The sequence below is a fragment of the Mirounga angustirostris genome, unplaced genomic scaffold, assembly GCF_029215605.1.
Source record: "Mirounga angustirostris isolate CCGP_5_RB_7025 unplaced genomic scaffold, mMirAng1.0.hap1 SCAF_3, whole genome shotgun sequence".
NCBI classification, from domain to species: domain Eukaryota; kingdom Metazoa; phylum Chordata; class Mammalia; order Carnivora; family Phocidae; genus Mirounga; species Mirounga angustirostris.
Window position 1 is genome coordinate 115166603 of NW_026991711.1, and position 21433 is coordinate 115188035.

Genomic DNA, 21433 nt, shown 5'->3' on the forward strand with positions numbered 1-21433 from the left:
TGAAAACATATAATAAAATATTAATGATAACACATGAAATATTTATCTGTCATTAAAAAGGAAGGTATAACAGCCTTAAAAGCTCTAGGGCACTTAACATTTTTAAAAAACCTCTGGTCTTCCCAGGACCTACCTCACTTTTGCACATTAAAAAAACAAAACAAAGTACTATTTCACAAGCACTCTTTTTTCTTCTATAGTTCACAAAACAAAGGAAGGGCTTCCTCATACCTTATTTAATGATGCCCAGCAAGCCAAGCAGTTTTCTCAATTTAGAAGACCAGAAAAGGTGAAATTTCAAACACAAGTCTGTCTGACTTCAAGCCAGATGGCCTTTGCTTGATGTCTTGGTAATCCTGGTTCATCAAGAAAAAGTTAAACTATATTCAGTATCTGTGTAAGACAAAGCATGGGCTTTTTTAAAAGATATCCAGTAATACATTTTTAAAATTTGTACTCTCAGTCTGGTGAACAAACTAGTCATGATGTAAATTTTATTTACATAGAACCCCTTAGTCCTCAGCAATGCTGGATAAATAAAGTCTGTGCATTACTAATCAGATTTCTGCTTTTAAAAAGGTAAGCTGTGCATTAGGGTCTCTTTTATATACTGTGGCAATGGCTGACATTTTAATAAAGTCGAGAGAGAAAGAAAGAGACTGACTCCATAAACAATTTGTTATACGTAAAATCTAATTAATTCCACCTTGCTAATGTGGAATGTGGGACCACATCCCCCTAGTGTTTGTCTTTGTAGTATCTCAGAAGAAAAGGTTTAGTAAACAATTTTCTTACACATTATCATTTTAAACCTTCTTAGATTCTCCGTTTTTCATACTATTTCCATGTCCACAAAGTAAATTAATCCAAGATTCTGTCAGATCCCTCCAGATAAAATCCATGTAACTCAAGTGTTAGAATAGATTTATCATCTTATCTCTCCCCACCCCCCACATCGCAAAAACCTATCATTTATTTTTCTGTTGCAGTCTTTGTTATCAGCAAACCACTTCAAATTCTTTTCAGAAGTAGGCAAAAATTTTTTTTAAAAAAGCAATGTATTAGCAGTATTGCAGGTTTCTAATTCAAAGTAAGCTGGGCACCTCTCTTGATTTCAGGTTGTATGGGTGGTCTCTGGACTGACAGATCAATGCTGTGACTGACTGGAGCACTGATATCGGCCTGGGGCTGAGATGTCCATTATGTCCTTAAGTTGATACTTTAGCCAGCTGTCATGATAGTAAATGACCTGGTCAGTTTATGATCTTAGGAAGGCATTGTTAATCTTTGGTGGGGTATTAAGTGTAGCAGCATTACTAATAATGCATTAGAATAGTTCTACATTTTTGGAGATTGCTTCCTAAGAGGTTTTATTTCAAAACATCAAACACTGTATGAACATAGTCTACAGAAACTAGGGAGAACACAGAGTGTGGCAGAAAGAGGCATGGGCTTTGGACATTCTCACATGAGCTTAATCCCAGCTCTGTCCATTCCCTAAATGCTCCTGGGTAGGTGTATTAATCTCCCTGAGTTGCAATCTCTTCACCTCTCAGGTGGGAATGGAATATCAGTTCCTACTCAGAAGATGTTTTAAGAATTAAATGAGATACCATAAATAGATTATCCAGCACACAAAAGAGGCTCAGTAAAAATTAGCCTCCTTGCCCCTGTTCTTTTTATGTTAGACAACCTTATTAATTTGGATGTCACCACTCTGGAATTGTGGTAATTTGAGTTTAGTTATTGTTTACCTATGCATTATCCATGAATAAAGGATTTACCAACCAGGTTGAGGGCGAGAGGATTATAATGAATATATTTAATGAATGAAATAGTTTATGACCGTTTTTTAATGAAGTTCAGCACATCACATACAAATTGGCATATCTGATTATAAATTATTATTAGCTTTTCATTTCAAGCAGGAGTTCTACTTGGAAGCATTTTCAAGCACTTTGTTCAGTGAGCCTGAAAGTCCCTCTCCCAACAACGTTTCTAAAGAATACCAACTCAGACTTTCTTCCTTTATTTTCCTACACCACTCCCACACATACAACAATAATAATTAGTAGAGATGTTTAACAGTCCATGAAAAGTTGGGCTGAATCACCCCTATAGGATGCTGTCCCAATACTGAAGCTTTGTGAAACACTAAAGAATATTATGTGTCTGGTACTACACCGTTTCAAAAGTAGTATCTCCTTACTCTCTAATACATTCCTTTCTTTTGTTACCAGTTTCTAATGAAGGATGGTCTGAAAGGTATTTATACTTTTTCTAAATAAATGATGCAAGTTTCTCTCTGAACCATGAATCCTTTATAGTTAAGGTTCAGTGGCCAAGAATAAGACCTCAGTGCTGAGTTCCAGTACATCATCACAGCCAGAGAAATGCACTGACAGATCTTGGCACAGTATTAGGGAATTCTTGGAAAGGGAAATGGCTTCCACTGGCATTACACCTATCCACCATAAAGTGCAAACATTTTTTTTTAAGATTATTTATTTTAGAGAGAGAGAGAGTGGAGAGGAGGGGCAGAGGGAGAGAGAGAGAGAGTCTCCAGCGAACTCCCTGCTGAGTACAGAGCCCGATGTAGGACCCTGAGATCATGACCTGAGCTGAAATCAAGACTGGCCGCTTAACCAACTGAGCCACCCAGGCATCCCAATGTGCAAACATTTTAAGCAGATGCAACTGTGGGGGAAAATGGTTATCTTTATGTACTTGTTTCAATAATTACGTAAATATAGGAAAAGTGCCCCTGTTTTCTAAAATATATTTTGTAATTATCATCTGCTCTCTCTGATCTTATATTAACTAGCCTAAGAGTATTGATTGACACTCAAGTGATAATCAAAAAAAAATTTTTTGAGTACATAATTTTTACTCTTTTTGAACATTTCCCATTGGTCTTCATATTTCTTTTTTTTTTTTAGAGATTTTATTTATTTACTTATTTATTTGACAGAGACACAGCGAGAGAGGGAACACAAGTAGGGGGAGTGGTAGAGGGAGAAGCAGGCTTCCCACGGAGCAGGGTGCCTGATGCGGGGCTCGATCCCAGGACCCTGGTTTCATGACCTGAGCCGAAGGCAGATGCTTAATGACTGAGCCACCCAGGTGCCCCGGTCTTCATATTTCATTGCTTGTATATTAAATGTGTATTCTGACTTGAGCCAAATTTAGGAAAGGATTTATTTCTGGACTGGCACCACCATGTTTCTCTTCAGGGAAACACTAGTTGTTGTTGGACAGGTAGAGACCTCTGATTACCCAGAAAAGTTGTACATTTCAGTGCAACACCACATGAATAAATGAAGACATGTTTTTAAAAGTAGTGGGCAGGGTACTCTCTCTTTAGAATCACACTTTGCCTTTTTATGTGTGGTTGTATTTGATAGGTAGAGATAAAAATAGTTCTCTGAATAGTCAGACATTCAAATGAGACAAAATTCATCATTATTAAAACTCATAACCAAACTTATTTTGGGACAGTACACTTTCTATGTGTCAGGTGAGTATCTCTCCCTCTCTCTCTCTCTCTCTCTCTCTCACACACACACACACACACACACGTTTTGACAGTGTGAAACATAACGAGAGAGAGCTGACCGTCGCATTTTAAGGATGTATAACTGAAGTATGAGCTCTCTTGTGATGTTTAAACATTCTACTTTCAAGAACATCCTTTCTGTGCTTGATTATCAGCATTAGCTGTTTGTATTCTTTGGCACTGTAATTCTCTGTTGAAAGTATGCTTTGTAGGGCGCCTGGGTGGCTCAGTCGGTTAAGCAACTGCCTTCGGCTCAGGTCATGATCCTGGAGTCCCGGGATCGAGTCCCGCGTCGGGCTCCCTGCTCAGCGGGGAGTCTGCTTCTCCCTCTGACCCTCCTCCTTCTCGTGCTCTCTGTCTCTCATTCTCTCTCGCAAATAAATAAATAAAATCTTTAAAAAAAAAAAAAGAAAGTATGCTTTGTGTATTGCCCTTGCCTTTGGTATCTCCTTAACTACTGTTGGGAATGAATCCTTGTCTCTACATTTGATCACTAACCACAGTATTTGGGCTGCATTGTGGCTGGTGGGATGGCAGGGGCAATCGATGCTCTGTAGCAACAGGATCTCCTTGAAATGGGAGGAAAATAGTTTTTGAAAAGTAATGTGCAAGATAAAAGCCAGGATGACGAAGTCAGTGCCTGATCAAAATTTGGAAGATAATAACAATGAAGAACTGGGTAAGACCAAAAATGTGAATATTAACAAAATGACTAAACAGAATAAAAGCTTAGGTAAGACGGTGAATGTCCCTGAAGTGAATTGTGAAATACTGTAACCTTTTTCCCTGGAACAAAGATAAAGAGGAAAAGGAGGCCTATCTCCATTTACAGATAAACTGAGACCCACACGGAGTTCTTGAACTCGTCGGTACAGTTTTCAAAAGGATAGTAGCAACTGGAGTTTGGTTTGAGGCAGGTACATGCTTCATGAACTTTTAAGCAGTGCTGCTTTAGAGGTAGGAGCTTACCCAAAACATTTAATTGCATGTATGAGTGGTGGATCAATATGAAATCTGTTGTACATTTAGAATAGATTTATTCTAGTCCTGTAGTATACTTTTCTACTACTTAAAACCCTGCTTCCAAAGTAAAGAGGAAAGGAAACACACACACACATACACATGCACACAAAGCCTCACATAATGTCACCGACAAAAATCGTTAATGTGTATTTGGTTAGTTCATTTGAAAAGAAAAATGGGATTCACTTTAGGAATTTTTCCATGAGTACTACTGATGGAAAATTAGGTTCATCCTTTATTGTCACAGGTGAGTCAAGTCTTTGAATGATTTATTTATCATTAATTCCCACTTTTAAAAAAATATTGCAATATTGCCCTTAAGTTAACAGGACCTTTTCAGGTGGAAGATTTTTTTAAATATTTACTGTTTAATTAATGTTTGACAATAATGAACCTAATAAATGCCTCATGTTTGCTTATTGCTTCAGGGCTATACTTCCCAGGCTTCAGCTGAAGTTGCCTGCTCCCTACACCCCCCGACCCCCCCACCCCCTGCTGCCTCTCTGTAAAAAAAAATAGGAAAAAAATGCATGCAATGTTCCTTTAGGGGCTCCTGGGTGACTCAGTCAGTTAAGGGTCCAACTCTTGATTTCAGCTCAGGTCATGATCTCAGGGTCGTGAGATTGAGCCCTGCATCAGGTTCCGCACTGGGCATGGAGTCTGCTTAAGATTCTCCCTCTCCTTCTTCCTCTCCCTCTCCCTCTGCCCCTCCCCCCAATGAAAACCAAAAATAAAGTTGCGTGCTTGCCTGTACTATTACTTAGTTAAAAATTTTATTCAGATTCATTTACTTATTTATTTATTTATTCATTCAACAAAGACTTTTTGGACTCATACTATGAACTAGGCACCATTCAAGCCACTTTCAAATAACTCCTTCAGTCTTATTCTAAGATATAATACGTGTGAAATCATAGGTGTAATGTTTTTTGTATTTTTCTAATATAAACTTATATGAGTATATATAAACTGATTGTGACTATAAACAGATTAAAAATGTTTAAAGGTCTGTCCTTGTATCACATGCCACTAATGACCCTTTGGTGCTTTGGTGTTTAGAAAGCACCCAACCATCCCTATTCTACAGCTGAGGGAGCTGAAGCTCAGCAAAGTAGCGTTCCTAAGGACACATTGACAGGCAGTTAAACCAAGCCCTACCCCTCGTCTCCTAACTCTAAGCTTAGTACTCTGCACAGTGCCATTCCCCCAACAACAGGAGCTGACGACATGAAAAAAGGCGTGAAGAATGAAAAGGCGGCTTGAGTTCAGCTGTCCTGCCTCTCTTATGAAACCTGGGATGTGGCTTGTACTCAGTCCTTTGACCTTTGTGTGACAGCTTTGCCTCACAACTAAGTAGCGGCAAAGTAAATCACCCAGAAATTCAATCCCGTTACCAGGTTTAATGCCTGCAGGAAATTTTGACATCATCTTTACTTAATGGGCTCTATTCAACAGTGATCTAGGATCTTTGATCCAGGCTCTTCTGATACATACTCTCCCTCACTTTCAGAGGGTCAGTTTGGCTCTCTGAAAGGTTTGCGTCTCCCTTTGTGGTAGATTTAAGTTACTTCTAAGATAGACTACATGCTACTGCGTTGACCCCAGATCAAACTTAATAAAATTACCGAATTTTAATATGTGCCTTGTGAACAAAATAGACAACCAGAGATTCAGACTTGTTCAGAAAAGTCTTAAACTTCCACCTTACAAGAGTATATGGGTATGTTTCTGGGTATGTTGCCAACCCTACTGAACAGGCTATAGGACTATGCGTGTTGAAGAATTGTGATACCTGAAGAATGTGAATGAGTGAAAGAGGGTTTTAGGAGTAAAAAAAATATTCATTATATGTGTATATTTGCACATGAGATAATATGTGAACTATAAATACATATAAATTCTGGTAGTTGTTTCTAATTCTTAAATGACATAGGTGCAAGGAGTTATATCATGTTGGTCATTACTGTTAGCATCATCATTATTAGAGTGAGACTATGGGACAGTTATGAGTAAAGGTACATTATAAAGTCCTCCCATGATTTCTCACCAAGATAGGGATTAAATAATTTATGGAACTCCTGGCTTATGAATGTACAGGAATATAAGGTTATAATTACAGATCAAAGTATTAAGTGTTTTAAATTACTTGCTCCTTCAGTGTAAGGTTTATAGAAATATTTGTGTGTTTATCCTTTTTAATGTTACATTTATGTATTTGATTTCTCAGTACTTTCTTCATTTACAAGTTAGCTAAGTAATTTATGAGGAAGTATTCATTAAATCATTAAATATGATTTCTGTTTGACTAGAAATTGAATTTATTTTGTTCTTCTCCGATACCATCTTAGGGGGTGCTGGTATCTTTAAAGAGTTTCTTGAATATTGCATAAGTGCATGAATAATTCCCTATAAACAACATATGCTTTTCATGTATTTCACAATTCAATAGAGTACTAAAATTCTGAAACAAAATAAGCTAAACATTTACCTCTGGATATGTATGATCTTGTCATATCAGAAATAAACAGTTATGTGTATCTTATTTGTATTTAGTTTCAGAAAGCACCATCATTGCTTTCTCTTTCAAGGTCATTGAATCCTTTATAAATAATATAGTTCATTATAGAGTACCTTACAGCCTTAGAGGCAATTTAAATGAAAAAAAAATTGCGGTAGAGGATTAGTTCAGAAAAATCACCAGAAATTATCCAAGCATAAAAAGTTTTTAAAGATAATTTGGGGCATGTGTTATCTAAATTTCTGTAAAAATCTAATTTGTTTTAAAATAATTTGACCTAATTTTTTAATATATATGTGTGTGTGTGTGTGTGTGTGTAAAATGTATACTTCAATGTATATTGTAGTTGGTGTGGTGAAGAGAGCTTGAGCGAGCACTTTGGAGTCAGACCTGAGTTTCAGTGCTGGCCATGTTACTTAAATTCACTGAGTCTCATCTGTAAAATAATAAAAATAATACTAGTTTGCAGTATTACCGTATTAAATGATAAAAGTGACTTTTCTATAATAAATGTACAAGAAATGTTTTTATTGCCCCTTATTCCTTATTTAATTAAAAATAAAAATTGAAGATTAAAAAAATAGTTTTACCTAACTTAGTTTTTAAGAATTAAGACCAGTGGGGTAAGTCTTCATATTGATGTCTTGCTTTGTTTCACTGTGAATCTTTCTGTTGCTTGCATCAATCCCTTCTGAGATCTTTCACTACATCAATTTGTGTCTACTATAAGTTTATGTTACAGGAGAGCTTCCTTCCTACTGCCAAGGGGGGGAGGTCATTTAAATATAAGTGGAATTAGCCATAGATTACATAAATGTAATGTGTGAAATATCTTTCATTTTCTCTTCATGTGAGTGAATACAAGATGAAACCTCTTTTCTAACATAAAATGTGAAAATGTATACAGGCACCATTTTTTTTAAAAAAAACAACACATGGATATACTCATCTTAAGCTTTTCCAGTTATTTCAGCAAGACACATTTCTTCATGGCTTCTGTGAAGTGTTACTAGAACAAAATTGTCCCTTGTTCTAGCACACAAGAAATTGGGTGTCCCCAATGAACTTGTGTAATTAGATATTTGCATCCTTTAGGACAAGATACAAAAATAGTGAAAAGGAAAATGTTTTCATTATTCGACTGTTTTTCTCATTGAATATTTAGAAATGCTTGTTTTCAAACTTGAAAAAGGAAACCCTTTGTTATTCATTACTGAGTACTCAATTTGAAGGGGTCAAAGAAAAATTATTTATAAATTATATTCATGAGTCAGGAAGATTTCAAGAGAAAAGTTAATAATTTCCTTGCTTCTTAGTATTTATTTTCTTACCCCTGAGGCATTTTGGCAACCTCTCAAATTTTTATATAAAAGTAGCATAGGGTTGGGGAAAAAACTGGGTTAAGGGATGGCTGGGACACTTGCCTTGAAGCTGTGTTTACATAGCAAGCAACACTGTTTTTACTTAAATTGGTGGTGTTGTTTTTTTAAGATCAATAAAAATAGCAATGTTTTTCTAAAGGTGTTTTTATTCACAAGTCACATACAAGTTTTTCTATTTATTAATTGTTTATCTTGGAGGGATGCCTTCAAGAACCATGATAGAGATTATTGGGGGAAAGTGGTAAAGGCTGCACCTCCCTACCTCCGTAAGTCCCCCGGTCACCATTTGGTGGCCACAGGGTGATGAAGTAGCAAGATCCTTGGCGGTAACAAAGCAAGAAGGGAGAGGACACTCACACAAGGTGTAGCCAGACTCTCTTCCCTTGACCGGAAGGACTATGGTGGTCTACTGCCCACTCATTTTGTGGCCTCTGCAGAGCCTAATACTACTAGGGAATAATAGCTGTTCTATGCTTAGTTGTGTTCAACCTGACTTGTTGCATTTTGATTGTCTCAGCAATTCTAGCAGGAGGGTAGGTATTATTGTCCTCATTTTAAAGAGGAAACTGAGACCCAGAACATCTGGGTGTTTTATTCATGCTAGAAAGTGAGGAGGTCAGATTCAAACTTCCATCTGCTGGCTCCACAGCCCACCCCTTTCACTCACCACTGCTCTTGTCCTCCCCTGATGGAGTATAGATTTGCAGTTGCTGAGTATCAGGCAGTAGAGAAAGCAAACCAGGGATCTCTGATTTATATGATTTTGTGAATTGAAGGTTATTTAAAGTCCAAATTTTGTTCTTAAAATGTTATTTTCAAAATGTTGACAATAGGAAAGCCAAATGATCTTTCATTTCCATTGATGTTACAGCCTGGAGCCAGATAGTCAACCTCTGCTTGAGCAAGGACAGGACATTTGACAGGGCAGTGAAAATTAAGCCTCCCTTCCCCCAGCAGGAAAGTAAAAATGATGTTAACAATTGCAGGTCTGGGTAATATGGTTTGGTCTTCATGCCTTCACTCAGGTGGAGCCCGAGAAGTTGAAGACACTAACAGAAGGTTTAGAAGCCTACAGTCGAGCCCGGAAAAGGAACAGAAAGTAAGCACTGATTCTTTTTTCTGCCATTTTGTTTTCCACGGATATAATGTACTGGTTTTTGTTCATAGGGACAAGAAAATCTCACTAATTTTGTCCACCTTAGGGCCTGCCTAAGTACAGTTTAGTAGTTATCACCCAAGAGGACCATTATAGTTAAGCCAAATCAGCTATTATAGAAAATATTTTCTTTTCTTAACAATCTGTACTGTTGTGTGGGATTTCCCTCTTCATGAGCTCTTTCCTCACTCCCTCCATCTCCATCCCTCTTATTTACTGGGAAAGAAACACTCTCATAGCAATTAAATAGTCTCTAAAAGTGTAGCAAGCGATGCCTGGCTGGCTCAGTCAGAAGAGCATGGGACTCTTGATTTCAGAGTCATGAGTTCAAGCCCCCTCTTGGGTGCAGAGATTACTAAAAGAAATAAAACTTGGGCACCTGGGTGGCTCAGTTGGTTAAGCGACTGCCTTCAGCTCAGGGCATGATCCTGGAGTCCCGGGATCGAGTCCCGCATCGGGCTCCCTGCTCGGCAGGGAGTCTGCTTCTCCCTCTGACCCTCCTCCCTCTCATGCTCTCTGTCTCTCATTGTCTCTCTTGCAAATAAATAAAATCTTAAAAAAAAAAAATTTAAAAAAAAGAAATAAAACTTAAAAATAAATAAAATAGAAAAATAAAAATGTAGCTGAAGTCTACATAGGCACAGGGAAAGTTATTCAAAATACATATAACTGACATGCCTGTTCAGTTACTAAAATGTTCATGTTATCAAACATCTAAGAATTACGAGATCAGAACGATTAGTAGTGTATCTTGTGTACATGGTGATACCAGTATACCTATTAAAGAGCACTCTTTCTCACAGTTGTGCCAGAGATAAAATTTCAGAACTGAACAACTCTTGGGGGAGACTCTTTATCTCAATAAACTGCCTCGCAGAAAGATGCCAACCACAAGAGACAAACTCCTGTGCCCCTATGTTGGGGACTTCTTTGGAAGATAGCAAGTTGGCACTGATTGTCGTGATGGCTGAGTGAATTGCCAGATTTGCTACAGATACAATAAGGAATACGGACGAGGCCAGCCCCCTCTATTCTGACCATGCAGAGCTTTGTAGGAGGATAAGGCCCACAAAACTAGTTTTGGATGAAAGGAGGGAAATTGAAAATTACCTACATCACAAATTTGCAATGGGCCATTTGCTATGGAATATTCAACAATACTTGTTTATTTGATGTAAAAGATCCCTAAAATCTTTCCTCCAGTGAGACATTCCAGTTAGTTGAATGATGTGCAAAATATCCAAAACGACTGATAACACAGAAATGAAATAATGCCTCCAAATATTTAAATATACTGCCTTTAAATGAGCTGTATTTCCCCCATAAATTTGGTATTAATCAATTTCTGAAAGGTAGTAAGTAATACATAGCAATTTTAAATTTTTTTTCTTCAAAGCTAGTTTACTAGTTATGGTGAATTTACATGGGTCCTAAGTGGCATTATCTAAAGGAACTGTCATGAAACCATAAGCTCAGAATATGGATTGGCAATGTAAAAGAAGGAACTATGAAGCAAACTTTAGTAAAAACAGCCTTATTTATCATGCTACTGTCTATGCAGACTGACTTGCCTTATAAATGCCCAGTAGAATACCTTACATTTTGCATATACTATTTAAAATCAATTATTTTATTCTCCCAATCACAAAATGGGCCAGAATTACTAAGCCCATTTATGGATGAGGACACTCAGACCCAAACAGCTTAAATAATTAGTTGAAGGTTACATGAGTGACAAATGATGTATTGAACCCAATCAGGTATTTATTTATTTAATCATTTCGTTATTCCCTAATTTAAGGAGGCTAATTGAGCAAAAATCTGTGCTGCAGTCCCTGGAACTCACTGTCGAACAAAGGAGACAGATCCAGAAACAATTAAAATGTTAAAATTGCAATGACAGCAAATGTATAGTATACTTGGGGATCATAGAGAAGTGGCATTAAACTCAGGAAAAGAAAGACTTTCTAAAGGAGATATCTGAGCCAAGCCTTACACACTACATAGCCAGACAAAGGAAATAAGGACCAAGATGGCATGGGGTGGGGTAGTGTTTAGATGAGATCAGCAGTTGGATTTGGGGCACTATAAACCCTCAGACAGGAAATTGTAAGAGATGGCAGCCAAAGGTGTAAGCAGCAATCAGATCATGAAGAGCTTAGTGAGGGCCCAGAGGATCCTTTATCTTATTGGAAGTGCTTGAGGGGAACAGGTGGTTGGATTTTCACTTTAGATATGGCTATATGGAGGATAAATTTTAGGGGAACCATATTGGAGACAGGGACATTGTTTAGGAGGATGTGGCAGAAGTCAAGGGAGGATGAGGACTCAAACCAGAATTGGAGCAATGAGAATGGAGGACAAGGAATGCAGTCGAGAAATATTTAGAAGGTAAAATTCACAGAACGTCATGGTGATTGATTAGAATGTGGAGAGTAAGCAATCAAGGACAACTTTCAGGGTTTTAGCTGGGGTGACCTTGTGGGTGGTAGAAACACTGATTGAAGTGGAGAATACAGGGGGGGACTGTTGAATACCTGTGGGGTGCCCATGGACTGTGTCTAACACTGGGAAGAAGTGGTATTTGACTGTGTAAAACTGGCTGTGATCACACAGAGATCCTTTGGCCCATTTGAACAGTGGGCTAAGGATTGAACTATTTGGGCATTTGAACATTTACTAGAGATAATGAAGAAGATGAGAAAAATCAAAAAGGAGGAAGAGAATGGGGGGGCAGGGAGGGCAGTAGAGTAGGTGTTAGAAACCAAAGACCAAAAGCTTCCAGGATAATAGAATGATAAACAGCAGTCCACTAAAAAAAGAACTGAGAAATCTCCTTTGGACTGGGCAATGTAGAGGCTATTGGCAACCTTAGTGAAAACAGTTTCCAATAAAGTGGAAGGTGTAAAAACAAAGCGTCCATGGTTGAAGAGCAAATAAGTAGGGAGTAGAGAGAGCTGATATAAATTAATTAGGCTTCTTCCTATCCTTAATATGAAAAGTTCCTGAAAAATAACATGAAAATGACAAAGATTTGACTGCTTTTGTAGACAGAGGAAAAGGAAGGAAGAAGCAACTGAAAAAGGAAGGCGGCATTTGGAATAAGATGGTTAAGAGGTTGGTTTGGGGCCTGAGTTCAAATCCTGTTTCCACCACTGTAGAGCTGTGTACCCTTGCGCATGTTGCTTGATATCTCTGAGCCTAAATTCTTCATTTCTAAAATGGGCATATTAATATCTACCTCTTAGCAGCGTTGTTATAGATAATTTAAAGAGAGCCTCCATTAAAGAAAAAAATTCCATAGCTTTTAGATTTGTTATGATTTTCACTGAAATGAGGATCAAATCTTCTATCTATACATACATATAAACTTAAAATTTGGTAATCTGATTTTTGTGAAGCTGGAAAGGGATAAAGTGATAAAATAAATCATACTTTCACTTTAAAAGCAAGAAATTATTCTTAGTGTGTTAAATTTTCTTTTTTCTTTTTTTTTTAAGATTTTATGTGTTTATTTTGAGAGAGATACAGAGATAGCGAGAGAGCTCTAGTAGGAAGGAGAGGGAGAAGCAGGCTCCCTGTTGAGCAAGGAGCCTGACGTGGGGCTTGATCCCAGGACTCTGGGATCATGACCTGAGCCAAAGGCAGACGTTTAACCAACTGAGCCACCCAGGTGCCCCAAATTTTCTTTTTTTTAAAAGATTTATTTCTTTATTAGAGAGAGAGAGGGAGAGCACACACGTGCGAGCACACATAAGAGAGAGGCAGAAGGAGAGGGAGAGAATCCCAAGCAGACTCTCCGCTGAGCATGGAGCCCAAAGTGGGGCTTGATCCTACAACCCTGAGATCATGACCTGAGCCAAGACCAAGAGCCGGACGCTTAAGCGACTGAGCCACCCAGTTGCCCCAGCATGTTAAATTTTCTTCAATCTTCATACTTTCTCTATTAATTAGGTTTCAGAATCTAAGATTCTTGACATTTAGATGTCACCCAAATTTGTTCTGTTCTACATGAAGTGAGTTGCTTAAATTCTAAATTGAAAGTGTAGAGCAACATGCAATTTTTCATTTCCCTCATTTCTTATACCATTCACAGATGTGTACCTGCCTTTTTTTCTCAATTAGTGCAGATAAGGATAATGTGTGACAATATAGGCAGTGAAGAATAGAAGTGGCAATTATCTCCATTAATAACTAGAAATGTGATTATGTGAACATCTATTGCTTAATCAAGTAGGTTTTAGAGTGTCCATTAGTAAAAATGTTTATTATTAAATGTCAGCAGGGAATTGAAAATAGTGGAAGAGACTCCACAGGGAGGCCCTTGGTACTGCAAGACTGAATTTTGACTAATTATTCATTTCATGAACTCATGGAAATTTTTCTTCTTCTTTTAAGTTCATTCTTTGTTGACCTGACCAGCTAGTGTAAAAATTAGTCTGCAGCTTTAACACCTGGGAGCATCTCCCTTTACCTCTTGAATCTCCCGATGCATTCAAGCGATTTCATGCCCCACCTCTCTGTATCTATTCTCTCTTCCACAAGTAGTCACTTCTCCCTCTGTTAACTACTTAAGTTTGTTAAAGGAAAAACAGTATTAACTTAGCTTAAATTAATACAAGCTGTTTACAAACATTTTAAACATCTTGTTGAAGAAGGAGATCACAAAGTCCTAAATTCTATCTTTTTATTCAGCAAGTAATATTAAATTATTTTTATACTTTAATGGTGATGTTATTGCAATTTTTCATAAATAGGGAAAATTTTTTCATGCCTCTTTGAATTTATTACTTTAAAAAACTATTTGTAGTTAAATATCCATCTTCTTCATTATCAAGTTAGGATTGGTTTCACCAGTTCTCCTAAAAAGTCATGAAGTATTGCATATAAACAGTAGTCATAATGCCTACCTCATAGGCTTGCTGTTAGGACTGAGATAATATATATGAAGATTTAACACAATTCTTGGCACATAGACAATTTTCAATAAATAGTAGCTATTTTTGCTATTAAGGTAAGTGTGAAAACCAAAATTCTTTAATGGTTTTTCATTGAAATGTTTTACCTTCATTTTAGACATTTAGAACTTTACGTAGTTGATTGTAAACCCATGTTATAATAAATATCCATAACATAAATATCTTTTGAAATTTAGCAGCGTTGTTTTAAATACAAAAGAAATAGTAAAGATAAATCTATTTAACACATTACTCAAGGTGTAATATTGTTAGGCAACTATTGAGATGTGTGATACTGTCAAGACCTTTGCCAAACAGCCCATAAATGGGGCCCCAACCCAACCCCAGACAAGCTTACATGGCCTACGGAGTTCTGGGATCAGACTGCTCCCCACCCCCACTTCACGTCACTCAGCATCAGGCATAGCAAATTTCTCACTGGGAAAGCAACCCAGACTGACTCCACAAGATGCTCATGGTCCCTTAAAACTGGAATGGGTAGGTAAATAAAAGAGTGTATGAATAGGTTATAATATCAACTTGGACAGTGCTCAGTGCTTGGACAGTAATAAGTGAGAAAGAGACAAGTTGCAGAATAGCATATATACCAAACCATACCTGATGGACACCTTTGTGTGTATATTAAAAAACACACACACACACACAAAAGACAATACCAGGTATTGTTCGTGGACATATAAAATATAGAAACAGGGACTCCTGGGTGGCTCAGTCAGTTAAATGTCTGCCTTTGGCTCAGGTCATGATCTCAGGGTCCTGGGACCAAGCCCTGCTGGGGCTCCCTGCTCAGTGGGGAGTCTGCTTGTCCTTCTGCCCCTCCCCCCACTTGTGCTCTCACTCACTCTCAAATAAATAAATAAAATTAAAAATTAAAAATATAAAAACATACTAGAAAGATACACAACATAGTTGTGTATCTTTGGGGAAGAGGGGAGGAGAGAATGGGACTAGGAATTGATGACAAATGGGAATTTCAGCTTTTTTTTTTTTATTAAAAAGACTTAAAGAAAGTAGGTAATTTATTATCAGTTTATTCTTCGAAGTGGGTTTGTTAGGGGTTAATTTATTCTATGCACTTTTCTGCATTGTGTATATTTCTAAAAATAAATGGGAAGAATGTAAAAGCTGGAGGCTGGCTTACAGGCCAGCGAAAGGTGGGAAGAAGGAGTTAGTGCTGTATTGCCCACGTAATTTAGTTAAAAGCATTACATTAACTTTTTTTTTTTCAGTTAAACTGACTTAAATTCATGTATGTTTCCCAAAATATCGAGATGTCGTGTTAGCTTTGGACAAAGTTTTTAGTTAGTAAATATGTGGAGCATGCATGATGTGCCTGGCAGTATACTCCTCAGGGTGTACACAGAAACTAAATGTGTGAATTGTCCAGTCCCGGCGTATGAGGGTAAAACCTGGTGGGGGCTGTGGTAAACCGAAAGGCCTCATCTAAAGGCATTCCACTAAAGTTCAAATATGTTTTTAAACACGATGTGAGCCAAACTAAATGGGACTATGAGCCAAATTCCTCCACAACTGCAAATTTCCAATCTCCGTGGAGATGCTGAGGTGGGACTTAACTCTTGGAAAACTACGCTGACGGCCTGTTACGAAAAGGTTTATCTCTGCACCTTTTCTAGTAATTGTCGTGACAAGATAAATGAAATGAATCACCTTAGTACTCAGAATACCTGGGTAATTATTTATATGCATAAAAATGGAAAAAGTAAGTTAGAGTAGACAAAGGGTACATAACTACGGAAGGGGATAGGATAGTGTGGATTTGCCCGATTTTAAGTAGTTCAACAACTTCCTATAGTTTCAATAGTGGCAGAGGTACCCTTTTGTATTATTCGGGCCACGCGTGCTGAGTAGAGAAAAAAATTCAGAGTGATAGATACTCTGAGATAGTCATCCTTTATCTGTTCAAATACTTAAGTCATTTCGGTCTGGGGGGAAATGTGGTGGGCCCAGGCATGGAGGGAGCCTTGGGCATGACGAGCGAAGCTGTTTCCCACCTAGAACGTGCAACGTGCGTGCTTAGGCACACCAGATTTCAGCCTTCACTTGCTCAGCTCTGGAAGCCAGGATGCGCCAGAGAGGGCAGAGGGGGCTCCCTAGTGGCCAGAGTGTGCAGTTCAGCCCCTCCAGCCTCCCCGCGGCTGCACCGCCCGGCTGCCTGAAAAAGAGACGAGCCCGAACAAGAGGCAATGCAGGGAGGCCGGAATCCTGGAGCACAAGCTGCATCTGCGGGAAAGGAGACCCGTGGCCCAGTTTTCTTGCAAAAGCATCGGACGGGGGAAGGAGCATGTGGAAGGGGAAAGAATCCATTGTCCCCTGTCATGTGTTCCACTTTTTCCTTGTTCAGTGACTTTATTATTAATATTCAGTGGTGAGAATCCCAGAGCATTTGTCATCTGACTTTTTCATATGTAAATATAAATTGACTTTCTTTGGTGGAATTGGTACTTCTGTTTTCTGATTAGGGGATTAAATTGAGACTTTGTTTCCTTAATTTATTAATCTGGTGTGTTGTTTTCATTAATTCCAGAAGTGGAAAGCTAAATAACCATTTAGAAGCTGCTATTCATGAGGCCATGAGTGAACTGGACAAAATGTCTGGGACTGTAAGTTAATTTATTTTTCCATTATACTGTGTTTCTTTGAAAATAAATTGTATTACACTTTTTGGTAAAGTCTCTTAAATATTGACAAGCAACTCACGTAGCAATACTAAATTACTAGGCTCAAAAAAAGACTGATATCAGAAAAGATTCAAAGTAATTTAAGAAAAAATAACCTAGTAGTATTAACTATGTCTTTTTTTCTGAGATAACTCATTTTTCCCACATAACATACTTTCTAAATGTGAGCAGCACAATATTCGAGTTCAAACCACAGGTTTCTGTGTTTGACTCTGAATAACAGTGGTCACAACTGCTGCCTAAATTGTCAATAATGCAAATCTTCCTTTGTCCATAGAACAAAAACAGGGAAATTGAACAATAGGGTCAAGATCAAGAGTGGACGGACCTCTCAGACCTCTTGTTTCCTTTCTACTGTTAGCTAAAAAGGAAAATATTTGGCACAAAATCCTATTGTTAAATTATTGAACACTGTAACCTCTGGTTTTTGAGAGGTTGTGTCTATTCTTTCTTTACATTTTTACTGAACTGTTCATACAATAGTATTGCATGTGAGAAGTTTAATCATTGTCCTCTAATTCACATATTGGCCAGTGTAAACACTCAAAATATAATTTTGGTAATTTCTAAAAAAATGTAAATTATCTAAGGCTATTCAGCAATGAAAGCTAATTTCTTTTACTTTTACTCAACACTTTGTGTTAACAAGATTATCTGGATCCTAACAACCCATTCAGTGGCTACTGATTGACAGATATAGTTTATAGATTCACAGAATGTTGGGGTTGCTTTGGGCTTTAGAGATTTTGTGATCCAACCCATCCTTTTGCAGATGGGTGAATTAAGACCCTAAGATGTTAAATGTCCTGATAGAATTTAGGAAAGGTCTAAAACACCTTCTAAGGCCAGGCAAATACTATCAATAAGTAAAGTGAGTCAGCTGTGAGAAAAACAGCAACTCAAGGGGATTGAGAAATGCCATCCAAGAAGTCAGGGTAGGCTGCCTTAGAGGCTCCACACAGTAAAGGCTATTGCTCACTTCAGTGTGGTGCTGGTTGGGGAAGGGCTTGCTGCACACAGTCATTCAGAGACTCTGGTTCTTCTTCCTCCATCTAGTGCGCACCATTCCTTAGGGCCTCAGAGTGTTCCTTCATGTCACGATGCATCCATCCAGCAGGTGGGAGAAGAGTATATGCAGAGGGCTGCCAGGATAGGCTCATCACTTCTGCTGATTTCCCTTGTCTGACCCCATCATCTGGGTTTCTTAACTCAAATGGACTGGGAAATGTAATAGACGATATGCCTGTTCAGGAAGAAGAGAAAATGGGTTTGGTGAGCATCTTGCTGGTCTTTGCTGCAGGACATTTGGCCTTTGTGGCCAGCAGGCAGTCAGGACTGGTGGGAATTGTGGCAACCTGGAGACCATGCTCTCTCCAGAAGGAGCTCCTTCTTCCACGCTCCAGCAGATCTCAACGTATGGGAAATTATGCCAGAGTTGCAAGCTCTTCCAGTTTTTCATAAGATGCTAAAAGTCTGGAATTGAAATTTCCCCTTTTTTTTTTTTTACTGTTGACAACGATTTTTTAAGCATTAAAACATCATACAACTAAACAAAATACCTTTTCGGGCCACATTTGGTCCACAGATTACCAAGATTTGCTTGCAGTCTTGAATAAAGTCTTCTTTCCTCAATTATAACAAGTTTTCAGTTATGGCTTTTCATTAGAAACTAGTGGTTTTCAAAAATGTATATGGATAGGTTAGGAGGAAGAGGCAGTTTGAGAAACTTATAAACGTTACTTTCAAAATTTAATTATTTTAAAGCTTTTTACATTTGACTTTGAGTAGCATTGGCCTCTGCTATTATCTAAACATTATTTTTAAAATGTACAATTAAGCCAACTTATAGTGGACCTTGAGAACTGATTGGGCACATCTCCTAACTATGAGTTCTGTGACATTATGTTGGTAGCTTTGAAATTGGCTATGGTGGAAGTATTTACACCATGGAAATTGGCAATGCTACAATAGACTTTTGTCCCTCCATAGGGAGCTGGTTGTTAAGCATTAGCTACACCACTGCCTTGGGACTAGCCTGCCTTTCCCAGGTCTTGATCTTGCCCTCTCCTGTCAGTAGCCACATACAATGTGGGGCACCTGATCACCTCCCTAGTACCTGTCCTCTGCCCCTCAGAACCATACTTGCTGTCTGATACCTGGTGATCGTGTCCTGCCACGCTCCACCCCTGCTCAGTCTGACACACAGCCCTAATTACTACAGTTTCTGCATTAGCATCTACAGATGAGTTGTACTACTTGCTCGTCCCAGACTATACAAGCTCAGATCTGCCAATAGATGATAGTGGTTTTCTCGTTTTCACTCCGCAAGTCTTCTTGGGAATAAACTTCCTTGGGCTAAGCTGTGTGCGTGTTCTTACCACGGTTCTGACCCTCCTTAGTAGTGGTAAAATAAGTCGGGTGATGAAGGAAAGAAGAAAACATGTTTGGTATGTATTTTTCCACTTTTCTAGACTCTACTGAAATTGGTGATCTAGGGATCGCTAACAGGAAAGGCTTTATTTCTGTCTTAAATGGGCAGCAAGGGTAGCAAAAGCACACTGCATTTCCCACACTTGATTTTCTCTGGTTCCTCTTGGGAGTCCCACCATTTATGGGGTTCCCACAGTGTTGTTCTGCTTATCAGTTCCTAGGATTCCTCCTTCTCTGTAGTGACCATGGGCATGCTGAGATCTGGGGTCTTGACAGAAAACGTAAATGCCCCATGATATCAGTGATTGAAAAGGAAAGGTGGACTCTATTCTTTCCCCTGTTTCTTTGTCAGAAACTGTATGGTGTTTGTACTTTCAACCTCTGTTGTTGTTTTTTTTTTTTTTTCCACCTCTTTATTTCCAGGTTCACCAAATCCCACAGGGAGACAGACAAATGAGACCCCCCAAACCCAAGAGGAGGAAGATCTCCAGATAACAGGGACTACTCCACCAATGCGCAGTGTTTATTAAAGGAACGTGCACAGATAAATCTATCTATAGATAGGTATTGATATATCCACTGTTATATCAGTATTTATGCTATGGCAGATCGCTACCACCACCACAGGGTGCTAAAAGAAACAGTGATACAATATTTTTTTGAACAGGAAAGATAATGAAGGCTGGAAAACCAATCAAAACCCCTGACTGATGAGAGTGATAAACGGTCAAGAGATTACTGAAAAACTTTTTCTATAATGCTAAAATTGTGATTATAAGAAATGTCCAAATGTTTCGGAAGACTTTTCAATGTTGTATATAGAAAATACAGAATTTCATGGTGATATCAGAAGTGTAAATATTGTACAATATTGTCATGTACAAGCGTACCTAATGCACACTTTATCTTTTATTGTACAAAGAAATAGTGTACAAAATTCTTTGGTTTCTATGGAGTACACCTACCAGAGACTACCAGTGTAAAGTGATAAATAAAAATACAACCTAAAGGCTTTTCTATGATAATGTAACAGATGCTGTTTTTGTATTTAACAGCAGAGAAAAGGCATGATGATGTAGTACCTGAATGATGACATACACTGCACACCACCGAGTGTCCATTTATATTGTCTGTTTGGAATGAACCTTGCCTGGCAGCACTGGACTCGATTTCGGGTGCCTAGGAAATCAAAACCTTGCAGATTTCTAAAGGGATGAGGGCTCACAGGTCTAAATTAAGAATTCAGAAACTGCAACCATTTGTTGCATATTTTTTTTACCTAAGTTTTAAAGTAGAATAGGTTTTATAAAAAAAAATCTTAGATGGAATATTTTACTCAGTCATTTCTGTAGTTAACGTTTCATAGCCACCTATTGATCTAGCTAGCTTATGCTGCACCACCATTGACACTCAGAGTGGAGTTTGTTTGCAGACAGTACCTGACAAGATAAAACTCTCTGTTTCCATACATGGAGGCAAAAGCCCCACTTCGAAACCATTATCAGAAGTAAGGTTGATTATCATTCATTCAGTTTTTTTGTAGTGGCAAGAAGAAATACGAATCATCAAAGCAGGTTTCATAGCCATTCATCAGTATTACTCAGAAGTGAAGGTGGCTTACAAAATTATTAGCAATGGTAATTTTTTATCAGTATTATGTAACATATCAGATTTATTTTATTTAAAGAAT

The 21433-nt window shown here is 38.1% G+C and overlaps 1 protein-coding gene across 12 annotated transcripts in view; it reads left to right on the plus strand.

Moving 5' to 3' along the window:
• The window catches only part of MBD5 (methyl-CpG binding domain protein 5), a 440770-nt gene extending 420215 nt beyond the window's left edge, over nt 1-20555 (plus strand). For 10 of the 12 annotated variants that reach the window (XM_064586492.1, XM_064586493.1, XM_064586491.1 and 7 more), the window contains 3 exons: nt 9466-9578; nt 17160-17235; nt 20167-20555. In XM_064586492.1, the coding sequence (XP_064442562.1) occupies nt 9466-9578; nt 17160-17235; nt 20167-20238 (261 nt within the window). In that variant the 3' untranslated portion in view covers nt 20239-20555. The remainder of the gene's footprint in view (nt 1-9465; nt 9579-17159; nt 17236-20166) is intronic. The other 2 variants (XM_045868905.3, XM_045868906.3) reach the window with 1 other exon arrangement.
• The last annotated feature ends 878 nt before the right edge of the window (nt 20556-21433 follow it).